This window comes from Capricornis sumatraensis, chromosome 4 (genome assembly GCF_032405125.1).
Source record: "Capricornis sumatraensis isolate serow.1 chromosome 4, serow.2, whole genome shotgun sequence".
Classification (NCBI taxonomy): domain Eukaryota; kingdom Metazoa; phylum Chordata; class Mammalia; order Artiodactyla; family Bovidae; genus Capricornis; species Capricornis sumatraensis.
In genome coordinates this window covers 69,781,490-69,805,241 of record NC_091072.1, presented here as the reverse complement: position 1 = coordinate 69,805,241, position 23,752 = coordinate 69,781,490, and the positions used below count along the sequence as shown (strand labels likewise).

Here is a 23,752-nt window from a genome sequence, read left to right as displayed (position 1 = left end):
AGACAAGATAAAGGACTCAAAAAGATCATCAGAGAAAACTCAAAGAATTTGTAATCAAAATAAGTTGAAGCCTAGCCTTTACCACTTATTAGCTGTGACTTGGACAAATGGCTAAATGTGCTAAGCCTCAGTTTCCTCATCTACAAAACGAAGAACTAGATGAAATCTTGGATAACCTTTGATAATTATAATCTACTATGTCCAAGTTATTATCTAAAACTATGACAATTTTAAGTATCTGTATTGTACTTAATTATTAACTATGACTTATGATTCTCTCACTTTATAGATGAGGAAAATGTAAACTGCTCCTGATTACATTATTTGGATTATTTCAGAAGTGATTTATGACACAAATAAGACACATTCAAAGCAAAAAAATCAAAACACAGAAAGAACCTAAAATAGAACCTGAAATAAGGCCAATACAAAACTAGATTTGGCTCTAAATCCTCTAGCAGTCAATAAAAAACAAAAAGGGGTGGGGGGGTTTAGATTATTTGCATAGTTCATATTTCTGCAACATAACACATTAACTACTCACGAAAAGCACAATTATTCTTGATACTAAGATCAGACAAAGAGAGGTCTTTCAACAGTGTTCATAAAGAAATATAATGAACAGCAAGTTCAACAACCTCCTTAGAGGAGGTACAATAAACGCGGATGGTATCACACTAAAATGCCCTCAGTGGAAGAGTCTACCAAAGGCAAATACAAAGCAGCCTCTTAACACTCCTTCCTGCTTATTTATCTTCATTAGGAAGCAATTTTAGAGTATCTGGAGAAATAGATCTTTCTCAAGCCATTTTCAGGTAACATTATGTCTTAAAAGCACTCTATGCACAATTTTTGAATGGAAGGAATATGACATTATAATTCCTAGAGATTCCTAGAAAGCAAATAACCTATGCTCATTAAATACAGATTATGCTAGAGGCAGAAATGATGTCCTGAGTAGAAGGATCTAACCAGAATAGATGCCTGACTAGAAAGAAAGCAATGCCATCTACACCTGAGATTTATCAGGGAAATATCTAGCAGAGCTAACAGCTTTTCAAAAAAAATAATTTGAGTATTTTCAACACAGAGATAAAAATTAAAGTCAAACCCTCAGTATTCTCATTCATAAAATTTTATCCTAAAGATTTAGTCAGACAATCAATGGTCCCTGATGCCAAAGGGCATCCAAGATTAGAACTCATTCTGATTCCCAACCCAATGTTTGTTCCCCAATACCACACAGTCACCCCTTATTCTCCCTAAGAGTTTCAGGTCCCTTAAGATGTTTGGCTGTATTATTTACAGAAACGAAATACAAGTAGGATCGTATTTTAAGTGAATGTGAAATAGCACAATACAAATATTACTAATAAAAATTCACCATATTCACAAATTTTAAATAATGGGATTCCTCATTAACTATGTCAAGAATCTCTTTAATATCAAAACTGGTAGGTGAACTCCAAACTGTTTATTCTATTACCACATGGTGGCATTATTTAAGTCATCACTGACAAAATTATCTCAATTATTCAAATTTTAAATTATAAAGTTCTTTAAGAATTCATCCCTAACTTGCAATAAAATGCAACAAACTTATTATCCTTTGACTAAATAATAACTGAAGAAAACAATACTAGTAAGTTTCACTAAATTCTAACTCTATTAGGCCATCATTTATTTCCCTAACATATACCAGGTTCTTAGGCAACTTCAAACCTACTCTTCAAGCCTGCTGATTAATAACCACTTGTAATTTGGCAAGTAGGATCAACTAAAGACACTAACGTCCTCTCTTCTTCTTCTTCTTTTTCTTCTTCTTTCCAGTTGCTCCATCTCCATCACCATCTCCATCTAAGAGAAGACATGTCAAATTCATTTAAACCTCATAAGCAGAGGGACAAAACAAGCACACAAGTACGTAGAGTGCATCTTAAATAGCATACGACAAAGTTGACCCAATACTCTTAGAATTTTGTATGTTGTTTAGCTTCAAGTATCAGAATTTGACTTGTGCAATCAAAGGCACTAATAAACTTTACTTTGATTTATTCTAAATACAAGAATTGCTGAATAAGACATTTTAAGAATAAACAATGTATTAAATAACATTTTTTTAAAGCTAAGAAAAATAACTAGTGTTACTTAAATACCAGTATAATAATGACTATATAACTTCATCTTAAAGGATACTAGTTACAGTTGATATATGCTTTGCAGTTAAACACTTGTATTTCATGACCTCATGTGATTCTCAAAACAATCTTGAACAAGAAATGTTTAAGGGACATGCCCAAGATAATCCTAATAGGTAAATAGTAGAACTGGACCAAGAATATCACTTGATTCCTAATCCAGTGAGAGGTAATTGGGGTCTCATATTTTAAAATACCTTTCCCACCTAGTTGTTATCAAAGAAAGAGTTCTCTTTATGTGTCAAATTGTATTAAAAAAAAAATCTTACTTTTCCTAGGTTCTCAGATTCTCAAAAGAACCTGATGACCAAAACTGAGAACTATTTCCAAAAACAGTTGGCAAAAGACTATCCAAAACAGCCACAATCTGCTTGTCAGTTTTTATGACAACTTTCTATGCAACCCAATGCCCATAAACTTAGAGAAAAAAATAAATAATTATGACCAAGATTAAATAGGGGGTTAAACTATTTTAAATAAAGGAATGAAAAATAGACCTAAGTGTCTGAATTTCTAAAAATGCTGCTCAATACATTTTAACAATTATTTCTGAAGTATGCTATTCTATTCACAAATAACATAACTATGAAAAAGGGATGAATCGGACGCTGTTCCTGATAATTAGAAGTTGATAGTTTAATAGTATGACTAGCATATAGTATTTTTTTTTAATGTTTCACCTAGTGGTAGCAACTCATAGTTCTTTAGCATTAATAATTTTAGTAAAATCCACCTTCATCAAAAAATGTCAAATGAGTGCTTACATTTTCTGTTTGAAGTGCTCCCTTTTTACTGCTGGACTGATACAAGCCATAAAAGAAATCTCACCACACTCACTATATATTCTAATTATCACTCAATCACTGATTTATACTGACCTCTACTTGTCTGTGAGCTCCTTAAAGATTAGACACCATTAAGCACAGTGCCAAGCGCGTGATAAATATTCAATCTATTCAATAAACGAGTGTTCTTTTAGTTTATCCTGTTTATATTTATTTTCACCCAATTGAGATATAGGAAACAGCAGCTTAGCAAAGAGGGAGGTAAAATAATCTAAGGCTTTAATGGGCTGAGTGATAGGAAACTACAATTATTTGACAATTTTTGACCAACAAAATTACGTTTCTTATATTCAATCTTACAGTAGCAACAGAAACACAATAGAGAAAACAAATACTACTGATTTACTCATTAGTGGTTTCTCAAGTCAAAGCTTTAACAAAAACAACACTAAAAATTTTGGAAAACACAACTTTCAACATCCTCGTGTATCATATAATCTAATTCGCATATCGTGCTTTACAGTTTTAACAGCAGCCTTCTTCATTAATCCAGTAAATGTTTGCTGAGTTCTTCAGTGACAGGCAACAGGGACAGAACAGTAAACAAGACAGTCTCTGTTCTGGACAAATATTCAACGTAGCACAAAGCAATTTACCTTAGACTGAGCCTGAAACTAATGCTCCATGATGTATGACCAGTTTCAAACACATTCAAAATCCTGCCAGTGCTGTGACCTTGGGCAAGTTAATTAGCCTCCACCACCATGGTATCTTCATCTTTAAAATGGGTAAGATGATGCTCCTCCTCAGATACCTGATCATCCTTCTAAGGTTAATTATTTTATCCAACGTCCAAGGTTGCTATTCAGCACAGAAAAATGGCCACTTGTGCTAAAATGATGGTAGAGCCAGGATCTAAATTTTAATACCATATGCTCATACTTTCACCTATCATATCATGCTACAATTTATATTTTTACATGTCTGTCTTTCAGAGCATCTCAGGATACTCTAAGTAGACAGAGACCGTTCTTTTCTGCATTAGCACTATGCCCAAATCAATTAATACTTGATATTACAACTGGACATCTGTATGCTTAAAAAAAAAAAATCTCAATCCTTACCTTGCACTATATATAAAAATTAATTCTAAATGGACATAGACCAAAGCATATAAAACATTTATTATATATATAAAGTAGTTCTTCCTTTTAACATTTATGACACATACAAAACTTAGAAGAATACAAGAGAAAAATCTTCATGACTTTAAAGACATCAATTATTTAACTTTTGGACAGGACACAAAAAATATGACCCAGAAAGGAAAAAAGTTGATAAGCTGGACTTCATCAAAATTAAAATCTTTTTGGCTACAAACAATACAAGCATGGGGGAAAAGAGCTGTAAAATATGTAACTGATGAAGAACTTGGATAAAGAACTACTTACACCTCAGTAAGACAACAAATAACCCAACTGAAAAACAGACAAATGGTATTGAACCTACACTTCAAAGATAAATGAAAGACAAATAAAAATATGAAAAGATGACATGCCACTATACACCTACTGGGCTAAAATTAAAATAAACAGTACCAGTGCTTACGAGGATACAAAGGGACCGGAACTTTCAAACACTCCTGACAGGAATGCAAAACAGCTTGATAAGTTTCTTAGGAGGTTAAACATACACTTACCACATTACCAGCAACTGTACTCTTAGGTATTTACTCAGAAGAAATGAAAACATAAGCCTACACGTATGTAAATGATCAAAGTAACTTTATCCGTAAGAGACAAAATCTGGAAACAATCCAAACAGTCATTAACTAGTAAATGGACAAACAAATTTGGAATATTCCTGAGCAATAAAAAAATGATGAATTACTGATACATAGGCAACTGGACAACTCTCAAAAATATTATGCTAAGTGAAACAAGCCAAACACCAAAATAACTACATACTATAAAAATTCCATTTGTACAGTATTGTAGAAAAAACTATAGGAACAGAAAATATATCAAAAGTTACCAGGAGTCAGCAAATAGAGCAAGAGAACTGAGTACAAAAGGGCAAACGGAACATTTTTTGTGGGGATGAAAATGTTAACTGGATATGGCTATATGTTGGGTATGGTGCTCAGTTGTGTCAGACTCTTTGAGACCCGACAGACTGTAGGCTGCCAGGCTCCTCTCTCCATGGAGTTTCCCAGGCAAGAATACTGGAGTGGATCTTCCTGACCCAGGGATCAAACCCTAGTCTCCTGCATTGCAGGCAGATTCTTTATGGCCTGAGCTACCAGGGTCACATCACCAAACACCCACAGGATTAACTTTCCACATCAATACCCCCGTTTACAAATAAACAAATCTAAAATTAAACTCAGCATAACCTTTTTGGCCTGCAGCACCCCCTTCTAATCTCTTAACCAACTTTCCCTCTTTACCTCACCATTTCAATCAATGGTACCAACATCCTGTCACCCAAATTCGAAACCTAGACCCCTAGAGTCTGCTAGTTTCTCCTCTCTCCTCTCCAGATTTTGTTGCTGTTTAGTCATTAAGTTGTGTCGACTCTTTCATGACCCCATGGAAAGCCCTCTATCCAGACTGAAAGCCTCTAAATCCTTTGAATTTTGCTTCCAGGATCACTGTTCCATTGAACCCTTCCTTTCCATTCTCATTACCACATGCTTGAGGCTATTGTCAACTGGCCTCCAAAATGATCTCCATGCCTCTATTTCCTCATTTCTAACAACCCTGCATGTACATGAAGTCTATATCATCTTTTCATAACATTTTTCTTTTAAGAATGCTCAAACTCACAGAAAGAGAGATCAGATTTGAGGTTACCAGAGATGGGGTGGGCAGATGAAGGTGGTCAAAAGGTACAACTTCCAGTTAGAAGATAAATTACTACAAGGGCTTCCCTGGTGGCTCAGATGGTAAAGAACTTGCCAGCAATGCGGGAGACCCAGGTTTGATCCCTGGAGAAGGGAATGGCAACCAACTCCAGTATTCCTGCCTGGAGAATTCCATGGAGAGCCTGGCAGCCTACAGTCTGTGGGGTTGCAAAGAGTCAGACACAACTGAGCGAATCTCTGTCTTTGAGAGATGTAAGGTACGTGATTAACATAATTAATATTGCTTTATGTTATATATGAAAATTCTTAACATAGTATATCTTAAGAGTTCTCACAAGAAAAAAATTTTTTTCTTTTATTTTGTATCTATATGAGATGACGGATATTCACTAAGCTTACGTGGTAATCATTTTATGATGTACATAAGTCAAATCATTGTGCTGTATACCTTAATCATACACAGAACTATATGCCAATTATAAACTGAGAGGAAAAAAGAATGGACAAATGAAAAATGGGAAAAAGGAACTGCTCAAGGACTCCCTCAATGAATCACCTCATAATGAGGCTAGTATGCACTGTTTACTACACTTTGAATACTTTCTCAGCATTGTCCTGCCCCGAAATGGTCCCATTTGCTTGGCTTTTATTTAAGTTCCATTCCTTCAAATGAGCTTTCCTTCAGCATTCAGCTCACAATTTCACCTCCAAATTTCAGTAACTTTTACGGCAGGTACCAGCACACCTTACCACCTCTATGTTGTCCTCCACAATGATCAATTTTCCTTAAGAACAAAGATACTGAACTACTAGCTTTCCATCCACTCAAAGACTTCTCACAACAATTAAACAGTATTGGCTGATCCTCATTATCAAAATGAATTAGGAATACGGTGAACCAAACTGGAGAAAACTACTAATATTCCTAAAATCTTCAACACACTGAAGATTTCCATTCTGAAAAGCAAAGTTTCCTTCTTCAATGTCTAGAGATTCACATAACTCTGCAGAAGTGCAATGAAACAAGGCATTATCTTCAAATCAGCTGATACTCTACACATAGTGAGTCAACAGCAACCTGGAATTTACAATTACTATTCTTGTTAAGAGTTCAAAATATGCTCATAATCTGAAGTATAAACCAAGGCAGAATGGACAAGAGGTCTGCTTAAAGAAAACAAAAATCTAACTATTTTCCTTTTCACTAAGTCTGAAACCAAGCAGGACCCTGTGGGACAGATCCTGCCTCTTGGTGGTAAAAGAGCTTTAAACTCTTGGGTTTTCCCTGAGTTCCAAAGAACAAATTTAATTAGAGACATGAGAAAAACCCAGAAACAAAGGAAAACAGTCCAACAACACAAAATCATAATAGTTTAGCCATACAGAGTAAAGGACCTGTAGTTTCTCCTCAAGAGCTATAGATAATACTGAGCCACATTCTTGAGCCGGTTTGCAGATAAGTTAGCTGTATGCTGACCACCAGACTATAGGCTGACTCCAGATAAGCTGAAGCCAGAAAACTGATAACTGAGACTCCCAAAAAGTCACCCTGATAGTGCACAACCAACCAATCAGAAGATGTCCACAAGCTGATCAGACACATGGCAACCCTCACCCCTAATGCTGCCTTTTAAAATCCTTCCCTAAAAGCCTTGTTTTAGAAGTTCCAAAGAATAGCAAGGAAAAAAGAAAACCTTCTTAAGAGAACAATGAAAAGGAAAACAATAGAATGGGAAAGACTAGCGATCTCTTCAGGAAAATTAGATACCAAAGGAACATTTCATGCAGAGACAGACACAATGAAGGACAGAAATGGTATTGACCTAACAGAAGCAGAAGATATTAAGAAGAGGTGGCAAGAATACACAGAAGAACTGTACAAAAAAGATCTTAATGACCCAGATAACCACCATGGTGTCACCACTTACCTAGAGCCATACATCCTGGAATATAAAGTCAAGTGGGCGTTAGGAAGCATCACTACGAACAAAGCTAGTGGAGGTGATGGAATTCCAGCCGAGCTATTTCAAATCCTAAATGATGCTGTGAAAGTGCTGCATTCAGTATGCGAGCAAATTTGGAAAACTCAGCAGTGGCCACAGGACTGGAAAAGGAGTTTTCATTTCAATCCCAAAGAAGGGCAATGCCAAAAAATGTTCAAACTACAATACAATTACACTCATTTCACATGCTAGTGAAGTAATATTCAAAATCCTTCAAGCTAGGCTTCAGGAGTATGTGAACTGAGAACTTCTAGATGTACAAGCTGGATTAGAAAATGCAGAGGAACCAGAGATCAAATTGCCAACATCTGCTGGATCACAGAAAAAGCAAGGGAATTCCAGAAAAACACTTACTTCTGCTTCACTGACTACACTAAAGCCTTTGACTCTGTAGATCACAACAAACTGTGGAAAATTCTTTAAGAGATGGGAATACCTGATCACCTTACCTGCCTGAGAAACCTGTATGCAGGTCAAGAAGCAACAGTTAGAACTGGACATAGAACAACAAACTGGTTTCAAATTGGGGAAGGAGAATGTCAAGGCTGTATACTGTCACCCTGCTTATTTAACTTATATGCAGAGTACATCATGTGAAATGCCAGGCTGGATGAAGCACAGACTGGAATCAAGACTGCCGGGAAAAATATCAATAACCTCAGCTACACAGATGACACCACCCTAATGGCAGAAAATGAAGAGGAACTAAAAAGCTTCTTGATGAAGGTGAAAGAACAGAGTGAAAGCTGGCTTAAAACTCAGCATTCAAAAAACCAACATCATGGCATCCAGTCCCATCACTTCATGGCAAATAGATGGGGAAAAAAATGGCAACAGTGACAGACTTTATTTACTTGGGCTCCAAAATCACTGCAAATGGTGACTGCAGCCATGAAATTAAAAGATGCTTGCTCTTTAGAAAAGCAAAAACACCATTTTGACAACAAAAGTCCGTACAGTCAATGTTATGGTTTTTCCAGTAGTCATGCACAGCCCTAAAGAAGGCTGTATGCCAAAGAACTGATGCTTTTGAATTGTGGTTCTGGAGAAGACTCTTGAGGGTCCCATGAACAGAAAGGAAATCAAACCAGTCAATCCTAAAGGAAATCATTCCTGATTATTATACTGAAAGGACTGATGCTGACACTGAAGCATCAATACTTTGGCCACCTGATGGGAAGAGCTGACTCATTGGAAAAGACTGATGCTAGGAAAGACTGAGGCAGGAGGGGAAGGGGGCGACAGAGGATGAGATGGTTGGATGGCATCATTGACTCAATGAACATGAGTTTGAGCAAATGGCAGGACACAGTGAAGGAAAGGGAAGCCTGGAGTGCCGCAAGCCATGTGGTCGCAAGGAGTCAGACATGACTGAGTGACTGAACAACAAAAAGCCTTCAGGGCTTTTGAGCATGAGATGCCCATTCTCCCTGCTTGGCATCTTTCAATTAAGCACTGTACTTTCCTTTGCTACAACCCAGTGTCCATGTTCAGTATCAATTCTTCGCCTTTTTTTTTTTTTTAACTAAATTTGACCATAATCTCCTTGAAGGCTTACAGAACTTATCTTCCTAAAGGAAGCATAAGTGCTTTGCATTATCCTAACATGAAAAAGAGTACAGCAGGTATTTGTTGCTAAAGATTGGAAGGCATAAGCTCTAGCTGGCAGTGCTTGAGGAACAATAGCTCACAGCAGTATATAATTAAGAACAGGAAGCCCCATCTCCTCTTCTGCCTAAAGAGCCTATAGAATAATAGTTCTCCCAACTAATCACTCCCTCCACTCTCTTATTGATAGCATCAATTCCTACAATTCCAAGAAATGTTGTCTTTATAGAAACCTTTGGCAAAAGCTCCAAAATACAAGGATTTGGGGCCAGTGGATTCATAATAGGTTCTAGAAGCACTCCAGTGTGCCCCTTTGAAAATAAATAAAAGTACCTTTGATAGAGTACAAGGAACAGACTTGGAATCAGGAAGATCCCCTGGAGGAGGGCATGGCAACTCACTCCAGTATTCTTGCCTGGAGAATCCTATGGACAGAGGAGACTGGCAAATTACGGTCCATATGGTCACAAAGAGTCAGACATGATTGAAGTGACTTAACATGCACAGGTGCTAGATTTGAAACTGACTTTACACATACTAGCTGTGTCAGATTGGGCAAATCACATAACTATCATTTCCTGTTTGCTAGGTTTTTGTGAGGGTAAAATAAAAATGGATGGAAGTAACCTAAGATAATGCCTAGTATATATTAGTTGTTCAATAAAAGTTCAAGATCAACATTCATTCAATTTTATCTTATTAATACTCATCTACTACTCGGCTTTCTACCAAGTATGTTTTAAAAAGCTGAGATCTGTGTTACTTAACCATTCAACATATCCAACTTTTCAAAGAGCTGCTAATAAATACCTTTTTGTTTTTACCTGTGACATTGAGGCTTTAACATTAATTAATAAAATATCCAATATTTACTTAATATCAATTAAGTAAAATATCCACTATAATCCAAGAATATCGGATTATATCAACAAATAAGCAGCTTTGGTCAAAGAATGTCATATTTTCTTGCCCTCCTAAGCATAAAATTAAAATTAACCATTTACCTTCATCGTCATCATCTCTTTCTTTCTCTTCCAATGCTTGTCTTTCCAATTGTCTTGCCACCTCATCAACTGAGGCTCCTGCTTCTTTATCAGGTTCCTGTTGCCCTGTTGATCAAATATAACAACTAAATCAAATCTGACAAAGGTATCTTCCCACCAGAATATGTTCTAAGGATCCTAAAAAACACATAACTCTTCCTGACAAGGTTCAGGAAATGAAAACAGAAACATTGTAACGAGAATAGAATTTATTTAATAACAGAAAAGTCTTACATATTAACAAGATACTCATTTAGGCATTCTCTGCTAGGAGCTAAATGGTGAGTTGGTCCCTACCCTTAAGTAGCTTAACTTTCTAAAGTATTTAACAATTAATCTACAGCAAATACTTTATTAACCAAACAGGAATTTAAGATGGGCAATAAAAGCTTAAGGCCTTAGTAAGAAGATGTCTGTGGGAAATCCTGGAAGCTTCAGGGGTTCAGATAAAAAGAACCTGTCAAGCTGGCAGGGTAAAATCAAAATATATAGGAAAAGTTATTCCATTACTAAAAAACAAAATTCCCCAACAGCTAAACACAAGACCAGGCCCTGCTCTAGAAGGGATTACAATCTAGCTATAGGAGTAATAGGTAAAAAGAGGCAGTATTACCAGGTAGTACATAATGAGGTGACATGCTAGCTACCGTAGAGAATTCATACTGAGATACACAACTGTTAAAAACATATTAGGGTCGGCCTGCTAAACACCTTAAAAGACAAACTGAAGAGTTTGGATTTCATCTGAAAGCCAGAACAGCCACCAGACCATGTCCTGAAATTAAATTTTGCTTTGAAAGTGTCCCAGCACCTACAACTCTCCCTCTTCAACTCCCAATTAATCAAAATTTCAGAAAGATACAGGTTAACCCTCTTCAATCTCTCTCAACTCCACCTCATCACTTCTGGCCTCTCCATTTTTCTCTCATTCTTTCTGCAGATGATTTTAACAGTACAAATAATTTTTCCTAAAACGAAGGCCTCGATGCATCAAAAACAATGACTTCTCATTTTCAAATATTTAAGTTTATGACTTATACTCTAACTGTAAACTTTCAGCTGTTTTCTTTGCCTTACCAGTGGATTTAGAGTAGCTTCATTCGGACTCAAGAATATTCTTACCCAGACTGCCTCCAAGTGGCATCATAATTCAGGCCTAAAAGCCCCAAAGCTAGGCGGTGAGGATTCGCACCGCAGCCACACATCCTGCTATTACTACTCAGTGACAAGGGCACATTCTCAGACACACACACCCCAAAAGTGCAGCGCGCCACAAAATCACACACACCCATACACCTACCTACGCAAACAGTGACAAGAGCGCGTGGGCATTCTCTCTCTCACACACACACACATCCCAAATTCACACACACATCCCAAATTCACACACACACTCAACCCCAAAGTGCAGCGCGCCACAAAAAAAATCCCTCCGTAAACTTGGATGATAGGAGCTGGTGCAGTCCAGGCACTAAGACTTGCCCACTTCACCCCCACTCTCGACGAAAAGATGTCCCACGTCTCTCCAGCACAGAGGCGGCAGTGTGGTCAGAACCAGATTTTCAAGGAGGAGGCCAACCCGCAAGGTGGAAGGGCTGGGCCCCGTGCACAGCTTCAAGTCCGTCGCATAGTCTGCGTGGGAGCGAAGTTCCGGCAATTTAGAGGCTCTGCCCCAGCAACCGCACAGAAACCTCTTCTCCGCCATCCCACACCCAAAAGACGCCTGGAAGAAGTCACCTCTTCCCGGGATTGGGAATCTGTAGCTCTCCCGGGACACACGTTCAGTCCGGGGAATCAGTCCAGGGTGCTCAGTCCCCGGGCCCTGTCACCAACGCCGAGCCCGAGTCCAGCGGTTCGGCCATCCCAGCGGGGACTAGGAAAACATAAAACTCCCCTTACCTGTGGCAGCCCCTTTACTCTTTTTCTTCTTCCGTCTTTTTTTCTTGGCCGCCTCCTCAGCCGTAGAGGCAGCTCCCTCCTCCCTGTCGTCTGGATCCAGGTCGCCATTCAGGTGGCTCCCGCAAGACGGTGCCTCCTCCACACCCGCCATGTTGCCCAAGAGAGCGCGAGGCACTGAAACAGAAGAGCGAGGGCCCGCTCCTTCTTCAGCCACCTACACCAGCGACGCCGGAAGTTGCTCTCGATGGTAGAGGCGCGGGGTATGTTGGGACTACGGAGGACTCGACTGTAAGGGCGGCGCGCGGGGAGGGGCCGGCCTTACCGCAAGCCTGCGGGAGCGCGGCCGAGGAGAACGTGAAACACCTGACGAAACCAGACTTTTCCCTCTTCCCTCGCTTCGGGCAAACTTGCCTGCTTAGGGTCAGGTTGAAAGCCGGCGCCTGACTTGTGGACAGGTGTTCCCCCCCGCCGGAGAGAGGCCCCTCGACTGAAACAGAAAACTTTTAGATTTGTGGTTTTATACTGCGCACCAGAAGCGAGAAGGTCGAAAAAAATGCCTTACCTTGTATATACCTCTTTCTTATAACTCGAAAGGATTGCGTTTTTATTCACTATTACAGCTCACGGCGAGGCTGTCCAAGCTGTTAAGAAGATGTACCTACAAAAAGGCCCTGACTGAAGCAGTTAGAGATAAAGAAAGTTAGAAAGTTAAGGCGCTCAGTCGTGTCCAACTCTTTGCGACCCCATAGACTGTAGCCTACCCGGCTCCTTCGGCCATGGGATTTTCCAGGCAAGAGTACTGGAGTGGGTTGTCATTTCCTTCTCCAGCGAATCTTCCCGACCCAGGGATCGGACCCAGGTGTCCCACATTGTAAGCAAGACGCTTTACCGGACCCAGGTGTCCCACATTGTAAGCAAGACGCTTTACCGTCTGAGCCACCAGGGAAGTCAAAGATAAGACGTTTATTCATAGAGAAGCTAAAGGAAGATAGCGTCTCAAGGAGGGAGTGACCAACTGCGTTGAGTACTGCTAAGAAGAAAGAGCGTGAAAAATGTCAGCTGTATATAGTAGCCGTGGTAGCCACTGGTAACCTTCAGTTCAGTTCAATCACTCAGTTGTGTCCGACTCTTTGCAACCCCATGAATCGCAGCACGCCAGGCCTCCCTGTCCATCACCAACTCCTGGAGTTCACTCAGACTCACGTCCATCGAGTCCGTGATGCCATCCAGCCATCTCATCCTCTGTCATCCCCTTCTCCTCCTGCCCCCAATCCCTCCCAGCATCAGAGTCTTTTCCAATGAGTCAACTCTTCGCATGAGGTGGCCAAAGTACTGGAGTTTCAGCTTTAGCGTCATTCCTTCCAAAGAAATCCCAGGGCTGATCTTCAGAATGGACTGGTTGGATCTCCTTGCAGTCCAGGGGACTCTCAACAGTCTTCTCCAACACCACAGTTCAAAAGCATCAATTCTTTGGCGCTCAGCTTTCTTTATAATCCAACGCTCACATCCATACATGACCACAGGAAAAACCATAGCCTTTACTAGACATCCTTTGTTGGCAAAGTAATGTCTCTGCTTTCTAGTAAGCTGTCTAGATTGGTCATAACTTCTTCCAAGGAGCAAGTGTTTTTTAATTTCATGTCAACAGTCACCATCTGCAATGATTTTGGAACCCCTCAAAATAAAGTCTCACTGTTTCCATTGTTTCCCCTATCTATTTGCCATGAAATGATGGGACCAGATGCCATGACCTTAGTTTTCTTAATGGTGAGCTTTAAGCCAACTTTTTCACTCTCCTTTGTCACTTTCATCAAGGGGCTCTTTGGTTCATCTTCGTTTTCTACCATAAGGGTGGTGTCATCTGCATATCTGAGGTTATTGATATTTCTCCCGGCAATCTTGATTCCAGCATGTGCTTCATCCAGCCCAGGGTTTCTCGTGATGTACTCTGCATATAAGTTAAATAAGCATGGTGACAATATACAGCCTTGACATACTCCTTTCTTTATCTGGAACCAGTCTATTGTTCCATGTCCAAGTCTAACTGTTGCTTCCTGACCTGCATATAGATTTCTCAAGAGACAGGTCAGGTGGTCTGGTATTCCCATCTCTTCTAGAATTTTCCACAGTTTGTTGTGATCCACACAGTCAAAGGTTTTGGCATAGTCAATAAAGCAGAAATAGATGTTTTTCTGGAACCCTCTTGTTTTTTCAATAATCCAACGAATGTTGCCAATTTGATCCCTGGTTCCTCTGCCTTTTCTAAAACAAACTTGAATATCTGGAAGTTCATGGTTCACGTACTGTTGAAGTCTGGCTTGGAGAATTTTGAGCATTACTTTACTAGTATGTGAGATGAGTGCAGTTGTGTGGTAGTTTGAGCTTTTTTTTGGCATTGCCTTTCTTTGGGATTGGAATGAAAACTGACCTTTTCCAGTCCTGTGGCCACTGCTGAGCTTTCCAAATTTTCTGGCACATTGTGTGCAGCACTTTCACAATATCATCTTTCAGGATTTGAAATAGCTCAACTGGAATTCCATCACCTCCACTAGCTTTGTTAGTAGTGATGCTTCCTAAGGCCCACTTGATTTCGCATTTCAGGATGTCTGGCTCTAGGTGAGTGATCATACTATCGTGATTATCTGGGTCATGAAGATCTGTTTTGTACAGGTCTGTGTCTTGTCACCTCTTCTTAATATCTTCTGCTTCTGTTATGTCCATACCATTTCTGTCCTTTATTGAGCCCATCTTTGCATAAAATGTTCCCTTGATATCTCTAATTTTCTTGAAAAGATCTCTAGTCTTTCCCATTCTGTTGTTTTCCTTTATTTCTTGGCACTGATCACTGAGGAAGGCTTTCTTATATCTCTCCTTGCTATTCTTTGGAACTCTGCACTCAAATGGATATATCTTTCCTTTTCTCCTTTGCTTTTCGCTTCTCTTCTTTTCACAGCTATTTGTAAGTTCTCCTCAGACAGCCATTTTGCTTTTTTGCATTTCTTTTTCTTGGGGATGGTCTTGATCCCTGTCTCCTGTATAATGTCACGAACATCTGTCCATAGTTCTTCAGGCACTCTATCAAATCTAATTCCTTGAATCCATTTGTCACTTCCACCATATAATCGTAAGGGGTTTGACTTAGGTCATACCTGAATGGTCTATTGTTTTTCCCTGCTTTCTTCAATTTAAGTCTGAATTTGGTAATAAGGCATTCATGATCTGAGCCATAGTCAGCTCGCAGTCTTGTTTTTGCTGACTGTATAGAGCTTCTCCATCTTTGACTGCAAAGAATATAATCAATCTGATTTCGGTATTGACCATCTGGTGATGTCCATGTGTAGAGTCAGACATATAAATAAGGATAAAAGAATACTAATACTTTGCTTACATCATTTATTATTTTCTATTCCAAGTTAGTCTGTCATAAATTGGAGGAATTTTAAAAGGACCTAAAAGATATGCAGTTTGGAGGCAAAGATGTGACTGTCAGCCTCTGGAGAAATCAAAGCTCACCCTTGTTGAGGTGCAAAGCTACTGCCAGAAGCTTTTTAACATACTTATGAGTAAGATATGCTATATCAAAAATGCCTTCTAGCTTTGCTGTGACTCTTCCCAGTTCCGCAAGTTCAAGGGAACACTTGGGCCATGACTACTACCTCAGTTCTAGTGCAGGAGACTCAGGATCCTGGGGGACAGAACCTATAGGGTCAGTAGGTAAATTCTGACAAAAGGTTTCTTGAGGTATAAGTTGATCTACAGAGTTATCAATGTCAAAATAAAATCTTTTCAGTGAAAAAAAAAATAAGATGTTAAAATACACTGATGAAATACTGTTTTTTTGCTGCAGAGGAATTTACTCTACTTTTTACCTTTTCTTTTCTGAAAAGAGACAAGAAAACAAAACTTCTAAGGTAATAGTAAAATTACTTCATGGAAAATAAGCATCCAGCAAATATTCACTACCATACTGTCAGGCAAGAGTACTGGAGTGGATTACCATTTCCTTCGTCAGGGTATCTTCCTGATCCAGGGATCAAACCCAGGTCTTCCACCTGTGGCATGCCTTATTTTCACCATTTTTCTTCATTTTTTTTTTTCTATAAGAGGAAATTGAATGGGGTAAAGGAATGAGAAATATGGAAAACCTAAGTAAGATTATAGGGGATTGAACACAGGGAGCCAAGCCTGCTGCTCTGTGATTACCTAGAAGGATAGGATTGGGGGGATTGGGTAGGAAGGCTCAAAAGGGAGGGGAGATATATATATATATATATATGACTGATTCATGATGTATAACACAAACCAACACAATATTGTAAGCAGTTATCCTCCAATTTCCTGATAGCTCAGTTGATAAAAAAATCCGCCTGCAATGCAAGAGACCCCAGTTCAATTCCTGGGTTGGGAAGCTGCCCTGGAGAAGGGATAGGCTACCCACTCCAGTATTCTTGGGCTTCCCTTGTGGCTCAGCTGGTAAAGAATCTGCCTGCAATGTGGGAGACCTGGGTTCGATCCCTGGTTTGAGAAGATTCCCCTGGAGAAGGGAAAGGCTATCCACTCTAGTATTCTGGCCTAGAGAATTCCATGGACCATATTGCCCATGGGGTCGCAAAGAATCAGACAGAACTGAGCAACTTTCACTTTCAAAAACTTAAAAAATGAAAAAGAACTTAAGAGCATTTGTAGGTCTTCCCTGGCAGTCCAGTGGTTGACTTCACTTTCCAATGCAGGGGGTGTGGGTTTAATACATGGTCTGCAAGCTAAGGTCCCACATGCCTTGCAGTCAAGAAACCAACACATAAAACAGAAGTGATATTGTAACAAATTTAGTAAAGACTTTAAAAATAGTACATATCAAAAAAAATGTCTTTAAAAAAGAGAAGAAACCAAAACTCCTGTAGATCTCAAGACCAGCACAGACTAGGATATTTTTTTTAGCATTATTTGAAGTCATTTTGTCTCAGATAGTTAACTAGATAAGCAAGCAAAAATAAGATTTTTTCCCTTACTGAGATACTTTTCCTACTGTAAAATCAATTTATTGAAATATAATATTTATTATTTTGTCCAGAAAATGTATTTTTTGTGAGAAAACGTTATTCCAAAATGGACAACATAATTAGCCCCCACCTTCTTTTCTTTGAAGTCATTGTTGATGATATGGCTTAAGACAAATAACTTGATCTCTCCAAAGTTCAGTTTCCTTATTTGTAAAATGAGGGCAGTAATAGTGCCACATCATAGGATATGGAAATTAAATCTCAAAAGAGAGAGAAAGCACTTATGATAAAAATGTCTGACACAACAATGATATGTATTAGCCAAGGTTGCTATTAATAAGCCATGGTCTTGAAAATCTTCTATTTGTATGGAATTCATGATGGCCTAAATATTTTCAGGCACACACATATTAGGTGACCTTTGGCAATGGGTTAATAAGAAATATATTAAGAAAAAATGGTAAAGTTTGTTTGCTTGATATTAAGGGAAATACTGAGAGTTTTTTTCATATCTTCATGAAAAGTGCTTTATAAATTTTTAAATATATGGGTAATATGGTATAGATACAGGTATAAATTCAATCACATTTGAGAGTGGGGCTTCAACATGTGAATTGGAGGGAATATAATTCAGACCATATTGAAGAAGGAGGACGGGTGGTAGGGAATTGCTCCTGACTGAGAGCCACTGGCATAAAGGCATGAAAGAATGTGGTGAGAAATCAAATATTTCCTGCCATAAACAGGCAGTAAACAAAGGATGTCAAAGTTATCAGTGATTGTAGCCACCCCTGATGGTGAGCTCTGAGGACTTCCTGCCATCTAGAAGCCATCAGACTGCAGTCACCCCTAACAATGCAGCCTAAGGACACTCCTGATGAGGAAACACAAGATACTGAGCCCAGATAGCTGAAGTGAAGTGAAGTGAAGTGAAGTCACTCAGTCGTGTCCGACTCTTTGCGACCCCATGGACTATAGTGTACCAGGCTTCTCCATCCATGGGATTTTCCAGGCTAGAATACTGGAGTGGGTTGCTATTTCCTTCTCCAGGAGATCTTCCCGACATAGGAATCGAACCCGGGTTTCCTGCATTGCAGGCAGACGCTTTACCCTCTGAGCCACCAGGGAAGCTGAGGTGTATATCAAAGGAATGATTTCAGTGATCCCAGACTGTACATCATCCAATACATAGAAAGGTGCTCAATTCCTTAACTTGGATTATCTAGTTTTCTTTTATTAATAGTAGCCTTTTTCTCTGACTATGTGGTGGTGCTGCAGAAACCCCTCTATGTCCTGGCTTCCCTCTCTTACTCTTTGGAACAGTTTTCTCAGTGTTTATATGAAAGGCTGTCTGCCAAGCTTGAAGTCCTAAATATATCTGCTGAATAAAATATAACTGTGCTTTTAGGTTGTGCATTATTTTTCAAATGACAGTGGCATGTCTAGGGGAACTTCTTGCTGAGGAGTAGGTAAACTGAGAGCATATTATAAATGGCTTTCTACCCTACCCTAAAGAGTATCACTTTTATTGTAAGGCCTCAAGGTGATATGTGACAGGGACTATTTAAAATTAATATTTTTTAAATGCCTAAAATAAACTACCACAGACATGTCCATAGCATGCAAACACAATGAACAATACTGTGTAGCCGGGACCTGCCTGGTGGTCTGGTGGTTAAGAATCTTCCTTGCAATGCAGGGGACTCGGGTTCAGTCCCTGGTCAGGGAAATAAGATCCCACATTCGGCAGGGCAATTAAGCCCGTGCCACAACTAGAAAGAAGTCCACGTGCCCGCCACAAGTCCAGTGTAGCATGCATGCATGCTAAGTCGCTTCAGTCGTGTCCAACCCTGTGTGACCCTATGGACAGCAGCCCAGCAGACTCCTCTGTCCCCGGGATTCTCTAGGCAAGAATACTGGAGTAGGCTGTCATTGCCTTCTCCACAACTAAGACCCAATACATCCCCCAAATAAATATTTTTTTAAAACTGTATAGCCATTAAAAGCCAGTAAAATGATATTCATATAGATGATGTGGATAAATGTATATATTTATGTAATACTTACAGATGTCTTCAACCTAGGAAAACATGGTCATTTGTAAAAGATCACTCTGATGGCAGTTTAGATTCTAGGGCAGTGGTTCCCTTCAAGTAAGTCCCTTCATTTTATTTAAAAATTCAAATACATTTAAAGAACTGTTTACTGAGAGTATGGTGTTTTCTAGGTTTTGAAGTTTGACAGTCTTCTAAAATTATTATTATGAGCTAATAGAGTGGAGAGTGATTTCTTGTGCCCAGACAAAAAAAAATTTTTTTAAGGGGGCCTGGACTATGTCAGTTCTTAAAACCATTTTTAAACTTTTATCAGTAGTGATATCTCTAAGTCTGATGGCTTATATTCTAAAGAAAGTATTGGAAATGGCAGAGCCTGCTGGTTGGGGAGACTTGCTAAGAAGTTATTGTTGATAACAATATTGATGAGAACTTATGTGATGGCTTTTAGGGGACTAGAGAAAAGAGATTGTATTGCAGAAACACTTCTAATTTAAAATTAAGAGAACTTAATGGTCCATTATGATACCCTGGTGGCTCAGTGGTAAAGAATCTCAGTGCAATACAGGAGCCACAGGGAGACATAGATTCAATCCTCGGGTCCAGAAGATTCCCCTGGAGGAGGGCATGGCAACCCACTTCAGTATTCTTGCCTGGAGAATCCCATGGACAGAGGAGTCTGGCTGGCTATGGTCCACATGGTTGCAAAGAGTCGGACACGACTGAAGCGACTTAGGATGCACACATGCAATAGTCCAGTATCTGTGAAGAGGGAGGAGTTGAAGATGACACTCCAAGCCAGCTTTCTGGCTTGGGTTTCTGGGTTGATAGTAGTACCACTCCCTGAGATAGCAAATAAAGGAGGAGGAAGAGGTCTTGGAGGAGGTGCAGGGGAAGATAAGCTTTGAGCATTTTAAGTTTGAGATGCCTACATGGCATCCAGGCAGAGATATCTAGTAGTAAGTTAGAAATATGGATCTGGAGATAGAGACATGAGAGTTATTAGGCTTGGGTGTGGTAAAGGCTAAGAATGAAGTAGTTGAGAGAAAAGTATTTAAAAAAAAAAAACACAACCCAGAGGGACACTAATATTTGGTGGTTTTGTTTATAACAAACAAGGGTGTTATAAAAAACAAGGTCGGAAATTCTGTAAAGGAAACTACAAAAGAAAGATAGAACAAGGAGAAAATGCGTTAGAAATAATCACATGGAAATAAGAAGAGAAGAAAGTTTTACAAAAGTTTGGTCAGGTATATGAAACTGCTGAATAAAGATCAAGGAATACAAAGTCTTAAATTAGACCATTGATTTTAGCCATTGGTGATTTTAATGAGATCAGTGTAATTAAAGCACATCAAAAAAATAATTCTCACAAGAAATTTTGATGCATTATCCTAGACACTAGCTGATGGAGCAAAGGATCTTTTTATCTTAAACCTAGTTCATCAGCGATCTTGCAACGCTCTCCTCTTTTGTTCTCTTAAAGAGTGCCTTTCTTGAAATTAAATGTGACTCTCTTGCCACATTCTCTTCTGTAACCTTTTACCTATTTTAGCTCTGTCCAACAACATCTTGTTACCTTTTATATTACAATATATTATTATCTCTTTTTATACCTGGAGAATAGTTAGATCCTTAATGATAGAACTTTACATTCCCCATAATTTCTATGTAGCATCCAAGTATTTAGGCTGAACTTTGGGAAAGATGTATATGGCTCTAAGCAATGTTCCCATAGGCAAGACATCAGGAGCATTATTGCCCACATGGAAGTTTCAAGTGTTCATTGACCAGGGCTACATGGGAGTCAGTATCCAGGGTTCACAAAAGAAAGATAACAGCCCCATGAAATACTGGAGGACAAATGACAATTTCCTACACGGCTCTCTCTATCCATCTCTCTAATTAATGATTCCCACTCCTTATTAAAGAATGAAGGTTATTTTAGTGTTGAAGGCAGAGGTAGGTAGAGTTGAACTAGGATTATTCTGTGGGTAAGATTTTAATATGGAAAAGGATTAGACAGAGGTTCTCAAACTTTTGGTCACAGGACCTTTTTTATACTTGAAAACTTATAGAGGACCCACAGATTTGAGACACACACACACACACACACACACACATAATTTAGCATAGACGACATATTTTTAAACGAATTTTGTTTATTTTTGTCAGTGTTCAGTCTTTGTTCCTGCATGGGCTTTTCTCTGTTTGCTGTGAGCGGGGACTACTATGCAGGTGTGGCCAGTGGGCTCAGTAGTTCCAATTCCCAGGCTGTAGAGCACAGGTCCAGCACTCGTGGCGCGCAGGCCTAGTTGCTGCTAGGCATGTGGGTCCTCCCAGACCAGGGATCCAACGTGCGTCTCCTGCATTGGCAGGCTGACTCTTTATCACTGAGTGACCAGGGAAGCCCCTGGTTTTATTTTTTGTTTTTGCTTTTTTTCTCTTTTGCTTCAGTTTGGATGGCTTCTGTTGCTTTGCCTTTAAGTTCACTTTTATTCTATAGTATCTAATTCTTGCCAAGCCCATCTGCTTAATTGATTTAAGACACTATATTTTTCAGTCCTAGAATTTCCATTTGGTTCCTTTTATAGTTTCCGTTTCTCTATTAAGATTTTCTGTTTATTCTCTCATTATATTTATATTTTCCTTTAAGTAACACATTTATAATAGCTGCTTTAAAAATTGTATCCCCTATTTCCATCATCTCTCTCATTTCTGAGTTCATAAGTTTTTTCTCCTGGTCAAGAGTAACATTTTCCAATTCTCCTCATGCCTAGTAATTTTTTTCTTATGCTGGATGCCATAGACTCTTCTTTGGGCAATTTTTGTTGTCTTTCTTACTAGGGTATTCTTTAATTAACTTTTTAATAGTTGTTCAGGTAGTCAATTTACTTGCATTTCAGTGTGGTACTTTCAAGGTTTGTTTTTAAGCTCTTTTTTATACAGAACTAGAGTAACCTTTACTCTAAGGCACCACTGTCCTATATTAAATTCACTAGCCATGTTTAGCTGTTAAGCCCTTGAAATGTGACTAGTCCAAACGGAAGTGTGCTGTAAATGAAACATGAACACTGAATTTCAAGGTCTAGTATGACAAAAACATAAAATATCTCATATTCTATGTTGGGTACGTGTTAAAATGACAATATTTGGGATATGCTGGGTTAAGTAAAATATTTTATTAACAATTTTATCTGTTCATTTTTACTTTTTTCAAGAGGTTACTAGGAAATTTTATTTATTTATCTACCTATCTGGGAAAATAATTTTGTTTGGAGCAGTGAGTAGGGATCCAGTCTCAGAACTTCTGGAACTGTTTCTTGGTGCCAGCAGCCTTGGTGACCTTGAGCACATTGAAGCTCACCGTCCCTTGCAAGTGCAAGGGACCCACACTTGCCCACTGTGACAATGTCCCCAATCCAGATGTCCCTGAAGCAGAGAGAAAGGAACAGAGACATGTTCTAGTGGCATTTCTGGAAGCAGTTGTACTTTTGGATGCAGTGAAGGTAGTCTCCAGATGACAATGGTCCCCTGTATCACCATCCCAGACAGGATCTGCCCTTGGATGGAGACATTACCAGTGAAAGGGCGTTTCTTATCAATGTAGGTGCCTTCGATGGCCTCCTTCAGTATCTCAGAGCCCAAACCAACATTCTGGTAATATCATGGGAGCTTCTTCTTGCCGCTTTCTCCAAGCAGGACTCTTTTCTTATTTTGAAAGTTGGTAGGTTGCTTTTGGTAGGCACACTTTGTCTAAAAGTCCACCATGTTCCTGGTTACTTGAAAAAAAGGTAGAAATTTTATGTCTGTGATATCCTGTATTTCTCTTGAATAATGCTGCTGTAGTGCTAGACTTTCCCTGCTACTAAGACTCAGCCTTTCTAGGGTGTCTGCTAAATTATTGGGACGGTTTATGAGATCTCTACGCTGTGGTTGCTTGAAGCACTAACATCTCCCATCCCTGTGCAATCTCTGGTCATTGTTCAGATCATGGTTCTCTGTAAGTTCTCTAACAGCTGTTCTTCACCTAGTCTCCTGGAGTCCTTTCCTGTGCACAATTCTTTGTGCAGCTTTCTTCTCCGTGGTATCTGTTCTGTGTCACCTCAGCTCAGTGACACCACCATCCTTTGTTTGGCCTTTCCCTGTGCTATAGTCTGAAAAGTGCGTACACACAGAAAGCTGTGGTGATCAGGAAGTTTGTTCATTTGTTTCCCTTTTATTAGGGATCAGAATTCTATGTTTCCTATTGGCCAGTGTCTAAAAACAGTTATTTATACTGTGGAAGGTCTTCTG

General features: G+C 39.2%; 1 protein-coding gene and 1 pseudogene across 3 annotated transcripts in view; both read right to left on the bottom strand.

Annotated features, from left to right (window-relative positions):
• The window catches only part of METAP2 (methionyl aminopeptidase 2), a 30,595-nt gene extending 18,006 nt beyond the window's left edge, over positions 1-12,589 (bottom strand). For 2 of the 3 annotated variants that reach the window (XM_068970317.1, XM_068970319.1), the window contains exons 1-3: positions 12,403-12,589; positions 10,465-10,569; positions 1,792-1,857 (exon numbers count right to left, since the gene is read on the bottom strand). In XM_068970317.1, the coding sequence (XP_068826418.1) occupies positions 1,792-1,857; positions 10,465-10,569; positions 12,403-12,553 (322 nt within the window). In that variant the 5' untranslated portion in view covers positions 12,554-12,589. The remainder of the gene's footprint in view (positions 1-1,791; positions 1,858-10,464; positions 10,570-12,402) is intronic. The other variant, XM_068970318.1, reaches the window with a different exon arrangement.
• A 10,168-nt stretch (positions 12,590-22,757) lies between these two features.
• Positions 22,758-23,227, bottom strand: LOC138079117 (small ribosomal subunit protein uS17-like; annotated as a pseudogene).
• Positions 23,228-23,752: the final 525 nt, after the last annotated feature.